The following is a 6,588-nucleotide window of genomic DNA, read 5'->3' as shown; positions in this document are numbered from 1 at the left end:
CCCATTCACAAGCCACAAATAATCTAGAAGGTGCCGAACCCACTCCACCAAATGTGAATGAGACCCAAAATAGAAATAATGAAGATGTCGGACAAGTCAAGGAAAAGCGAAGTAGAACCAGGCCAGTTCGTTTCAATGACTATGATGTCGAACTTCCCCCATCTATAGACCATGCACATCCCGATTCCAATCAACGATCCTCAACGGTATGTTCCATTGCTAATTTTGTTTCGTATGACAAATTTTCAAAACCTCACAAAGCTTTCATTGCGGCTATCGCCTCTAATGATGAGCCAACAAGTTTTAAACAAGCCGTGCAGGATCAACATTGGAGGGACGCTATGAAAAAAGAAATAAAAGCCCTTGAAGAGAATGGAACTTGGACCATAGAAGATCTACCCAATGGAAAACGTGTCATAGACTCAAAATGGGTATATAAAATAAAATTTAAACCAAACGGCGAAGTTGAAAGATACAAAGCAAGACTCGTTGCCAAAGGATACACGCAAAGGGAAGGAGTCGATTATCACGACACATTTGCCCCGGTCGCTAAGTTGGTGACCGTAAGGAGTCTTATTGCCATCACCGTCAAAAGGGAATGGAACATTCACCAACTAGATGTGAATAATGCCTTCTTGCATGGCGATTTGAATGAAGAGGTATACATGAGAATTCCACAAGGTTACGACAAAGGGGGAGGAGCGAAGGTATGTCGGTTGAGAAAATCATTATATGGCTTGAAGCAGGCTTCGAGAAACTGATACCAGAAGTTTACACTGGCTCTACTCCAACTTAACTACAAATAATCCACTGTTGACCATTCCCTGTTTACTTATAAAGTTGGGAAGATTTTCGTTACCGTCCTCATATACGTTGATGATGTAATCATAACGGGAAATGATGAGAACAAAATTCAAGAAACCAAGAGCTTTCTTAATGACAAATTTAGCATCAAGGATCTTGGCCCATTTAAGTATTTCCTCGGAATAGAAGCGGCACGAACCAAAGACGGCTTGGTGCTAAGACAACGAAAATATACCCTCGACATCTTGGAAGATAATGGAATGTTAGGGTGTAGACCATGCTCCTTTCCAATGGAACAAAATCTGAAACTTGAAAACAGAGAGGAAGATGTTCGAGTGGATGCAAGAAAATACCGAAGATTGATTGGGAGGTTACTATATCTCCAAGCCACTAGACCCGATCTTCCCTACTCTGTAAATGCTCTAAGCCAATTCGTCTCGGACCCTCGACAAAGACATTTTGATGCTGCCATTAGAGTTCTTCGTTACCTAAAAGCCACACCCGGACAAGGTATATATTTCCCAAAGGAAGGAGGTACAGAATTGGTGGCATACTGTGATGCCGATTGGTTGGGTTGCTCAACTACACGGAGCTCGAGAACGGGATACCTTCTACTATTGGGGGGAGCTCCCATTTCATGGAAATCAAAGTAACAGTCGGTTGTTTCTCGCTCCTCAGCTAAAGCTGAATATCGTGCCATGGCCACAACCACTAGTGAAATTTTATGGATGCGATGGTTATTAAAGGGCCTTGAAACTGAACAACACGATTCTACACCTCTCTACTGTGACAACAACGCAGCTCGCCATATCGCTAACAATCCTGTTTTCCATGAACGAACAAAACACGTTGAAATGGATTGTCATTTTGTCAAAGAACGAGTTGAATCATGTGAAATCAAACCTCTCTATGTCGATACGAAGACACAAGTTGCTGACTTACTCACGAAAGCATTGGGTGCAACACAACTCAAGTTTCTACTTGTCAAGATGGACATGCGGAATCTACATGCTCCATCTTAAGGGGGAGTATTGGAATTCATAATATTCTGCATGATTTTCTCTCCTTGTTTACCTCTCAATCACATGATTCTGTTATTGCTTTTGCCTTGTATATTGTTTCCTTATTAGGAGTTTCTTTTCTTATATTTTTGTATTGCCTATTTAGGCTTGTCTTCTCTGTAACATTTTGAAGTGGATACACACATAAAAGCTTCTGAACAAAACCTTTAATTTCAAAATCATTCAAATGGTTCAAAGGGGATTTCTGGAACGTATTTACAAGATGGACTTAATTAAGTAGATTTTGTCGTAGTCAAATTTCATACCTTGATACTGATCTACTACTTCTAATCATGTTTTCCTACCGCAAAGGGAAATACCTTGACTCCAACCATTTGTCATGTTCATGTTAAACTAACCTTATAAAGTGTACACTCAGTACCACATTTCTTGCATTAGATCGTTGTCTAAATCCTATTTGCAGATTGTAAAATATCTTATTACACAAAAGATATGGTAACACTAAGATCCCTAACAAAATGTGTATTTATTTATCCATACATAACACATATTCTTATTTCCTATTTATACTTTATAAACATCACATAAAATAGATGATAAAACCTTGAAAACATGACAAAATGAATTTTTGCCAAATTGATATTGCATTTAATTTTCAACCAATTTAGATGATAAAATATGGGTAAATAACACAAAAAACACTCTTTTTACATAGAAAATTGATTTTGACACCATGTTTTTTTTTTTGTATCAATTTTGACACTGTGTTTTTCAATTTGTTACAATTCTGATCACTTGATCGGTTAACCAGGTTGCATGCTGACGTGGCAGGATGATGTGTCAGTTTTTTATGACATGACATGCTGACATGATATGCTGACGTGTCAAAATTGAATTTTTTTCTCACAAAAAACACTAAGTTTTCATTTTTTTTTTTCGATTTTGACACTAAGTTTAATTTTTTTTTCAACTTTGACACTATGTTTTTTTATTCCAAATCAAACATCATTTTTTCCAATTTTGTTCAATGTTAACAATTTTGTATTTGAAACTGTATAAATCATTTAACAATACATTTTAAGATACACTTAAGTATGTACGAAGATAGTGTTTGACATGTTAGGGTCATCAATCATTTAAGGATCATCTATTATTTTTTTCAATTTTGTTTAATGTTGATAATTTTCTATTTCGAATTAAAATGGATTTATTCCATAAAAAAAAAAAAAAGATAGTGTTTGACATTTTAGGGTCATCAATCATTTAAGGTTGTTAGAATTCATATGAGTAACAAGAGATTTTTAAGGTACACTGAAGTATGTACCAAGAAGTGAAGAGTCCATATGTGAAAGAGCTTCTCTTTTATGAACACGTCAAATCACAAAGGGGTCCACACATAGTGGATTAAGATGCACATTAATAAATATGGTCTATTGTTGAAAGAAACAACAATTTTTGGTTCAATGAGATCTGATTCAATTGATCATTGATCCAAACATAACTCTTTTTAAGTGTCCTAAACTATTTTCCAACTGTTATGAAACTATCATTTGTGATCCCAATCCTCTCCTAGTGTAATTAAGCGTATAACTAATCTATTCTAGACTTCCCATATCACTTTCGAAGTTGTTAATTATTGTCCTTTTGTATCATTCGTCTCCTACAAATTTCGTGAAATTGAGACCCTACACGGTTGAAATATTGCTAGGAAAAGTGACTTTTTACACAATCCTCTCAATATCCAAGATTTAGTAATCACACTCTATTATTAACATAAAAAATTTCTAACATATACTAGTATTTCGTTAACATGCAAACATAACCCATAAAATTATTAGCTCAACAATTAGTGAACAAAGAATTAAAATTGAAATTGTAATTTAACAAAACCTGAAAAATCCATATGGTGGAGATCAACATTTAGCTATGAAGCCAATAAATTTTCTCTATAGAGGAGAGGCATTTCACGTATTTTTCCTCTCACTTGTAAAGAGATGAAAATTTATCGACTTCATGGCTTTACGAAAATCTTCCTTCCTTATTACAACACTCAGACTTGTATACTTAAAAGAGGTGATCCTATTAGAACTTTAACAATTGTTTCTAACAATTTTCAAAGTGCCAATAACATCAACCCTACATAAATTCATCGATTAGCTACCATTAATGCATAATTTCATCCTCAGAACCCGTAAGACATTCCTTCTCATCTTGATCAAACCCTTCAAGACAAGGATGTGGAGAATGACCTTTTCCAAAAGACCGAATGTGATCCTTGAGTGATCTTTTATGTTTAAAATCCGATCCACAAGTGCAATACCACAATTTGCCACAGTTCTTCTCATGTGTCCTCCAATCTCCCTTCACCGCAAACTTTTTTGTGCAATACTTCCTGCATGTAAACGGTTTAACCCCATGCTTTCTCTTGTAGTGTGTTTGAAGAGTACGAAAATCCTTCAAGGGCTTAGCTCGAGGGTGGTTGATGTTGTTCTTGCACCCTTGAGCACAACAATAGCATGGAAGCCTTAACATGGCTGCTGGTTGTGCACCCTTTAGCGATTCTGGTCCTTTCCTGTATTCAGATCCATGTCCCCACATGTGCATCTGTAACCATTAATTCAAGAATCGTAAACGTCAACCCTTGAAAATCTCTAATTTGACTTTTGGTCAAGGTATTCAGATTGAATTTTTTCCATGAAATGGTAGAAGCGTATTCATTGCGAGATACAAACATCGGGTTTAACCAAGAAAACCAATCATTAAAGCATTATAGTGTTGTATCGACAAAAAATTCTTTGATTGACTGATTGATTTTATGACCACTTCAAGAGTCATTTACCTATGACCCTACTCCAAGGGAAGAAATGAAGAAAGAAAATTTTGGCAACTTTAAATCTTTAATCATCCCAAATGATGGCCAAGATTTATGGGATCAGTAATAAATTACAAAAATGGGCAACATTTTCAACGTAAACTTGATCAATCAGTCAGTCTTCCACTACAATAAAGTTACTCAATGTTTTCCCAGTTTGAAACTACTCAAAGGATTTCAAAAAAGTGACACAGTATTGTACAGTATATATCTCCTTCCTTTCCAATTAATTTTTTTGAAATTTATTTTATTTTATTATGTAAATTCTCATGATGCATGAATCATGGTATGCTTGTATATATGAACATGAAAAACATAACCATCAAACCATCGAAATAACGCTACAAGTGGTTAACATTTTGTTTTTTGTTTTTTGAAATTAAATGCAAAATCTGATGCATCGATAGAGATGATCTGATAAAATATGTATATATAATATAAAAAGATTTACCTGCATGTTATTGTATCTATTGAACGTTTTGTTGCATAAGGAACAAACAAACTGCATAGGTCCAACTAGGATTTGCGATGGTGTTGGTATCCAAAACCTAGTCTGATCATGATCGCTGTTATGATCACTATTGAACTTTACCATCTTCATATCCGATTTAATCTCATCTTCTTGCTTAAACTCCTCAAAAAGTTCTTTAGCGACCACTGAATCTTCTGCATAACTAGGCAATCCGATATGCAGTGTTACTGTCACTTTTTCGATATTATGATCTTCTTCTTTGATCTTCAAAACCCTATCTTTATCATCTTGGTTAATAAGTTGACTTAGTAGGGGTAAGCATTGAATGTTTTTGTGACTAAAATCTTGTTCTTTAGAGAACATCATAGTGTCATATGAAGAGGATGATGAAGTAGAAGAAGGAGGAGATGGCTTGAGCCATTCAAAGAACGGTGGAGCTTCAAAGCACATAATTTTTTATGGCCATGAAGAGGGGAATGAGAAGGGAGATTAAATGGGTGTGAAAGGGTGGATTTTACTTATCAAAGTAAGGTGGTTTGGTTAAGTCCTTTTGCCTTTCTTTCTATCTTTATTCATGCCTTTAAGGTGCGTGTGTGTTCGAGAAAAAGACATGAGTGGTGGTGGTCAATTAGGGAAAATGGTCGATTGACAAAAAAGGACCCTAGGAGCAACCAAATTTGTAGATTTCCTACTTTTATTTGTATAACATAATGTTAATCATAAAGAATGGCAATTAACTTTTTCTTACTTTTTAATTTAACAATTATAAAGTTTAACATTATAAACAATTTTTTTTAACATAGTTAAAAGATTAAATAATCATCCATAACTGATCAGAAATAGGAATCATTCTTATTCAACAATTTTATACAACATTATATATTGAACAATTAAACGATGATTCTATAACAAACCCTAATGTAAATAGAGACAACAATGAATATAGGGAAAGAGAGACACTACAAGAAAAGACTCTGATGTCGATAACAGGTGTCTCTACAACTTACTCTATCCCAACGACATGTCGTATGGTTGACCAAATTTGTTTGACCAAGGCATCTATGTCGATGACTTGTCATCCCCATAGCTTAGGTGGGTATAAAATGGTTTTATGCAGTTTTCTGAAAACTTATGCCAACAAGGTGTCATCGATATATGTTCCGAAAATATAATTTACATTTATTTATAATTCATGTTGTGGAATAAAGAAAACAATGTCATTTGTGGAAAGTTGTCTAGATGACAAGTCGTTAGTACGGAGGGCAGGCAATATGTGTGTACTCTATCACGATAACATGTCATCGGTATACATGCTTGAATCTTGTTTAGAACACTAGTTTAAGTGAGAGGACTCAAGCATTGAGTGTTATTTGTGCCTTTTAAAGTTTGTGGAAGAAGAAGAAGTTAAAGAACTCAAG

At 34.9% G+C, this 6,588-nt stretch overlaps 1 protein-coding gene across 1 annotated transcript; it reads right to left on the bottom strand.

Annotated features, from left to right (window-relative positions):
• Nucleotides 1–3,676: 3,676 nt before the first annotated feature.
• LOC144999747 (zinc finger protein WIP3-like) lies at nucleotides 3,677–5,708 on the bottom strand. The gene is made up of 2 exons (XM_078958911.1): nucleotides 5,150–5,708; nucleotides 3,677–4,430 (listed from the first exon to the last, which is right to left on the bottom strand). The coding sequence occupies exons 1-2, from the start codon at nucleotides 5,618–5,620 to the stop codon at nucleotides 3,990–3,992; spliced, it is 912 nt and encodes a 303-aa protein (XP_078815037.1). The 5' UTR covers nucleotides 5,621–5,708; the 3' UTR covers nucleotides 3,677–3,989.
• Between the last annotated feature and the right edge of the window lie 880 nt (nucleotides 5,709–6,588).

This window comes from Lactuca saligna, chromosome 6 (assembly GCF_052625555.1).
Source record: "Lactuca saligna cultivar CGN05327 chromosome 6, ASM5262555v1, whole genome shotgun sequence".
Taxonomy (NCBI): domain Eukaryota; kingdom Viridiplantae; phylum Streptophyta; class Magnoliopsida; order Asterales; family Asteraceae; genus Lactuca; species Lactuca saligna.
The sequence above is the reverse complement of the archived record's forward strand: the minus strand, read 5'-3'. Positions and strand labels throughout refer to the sequence as shown.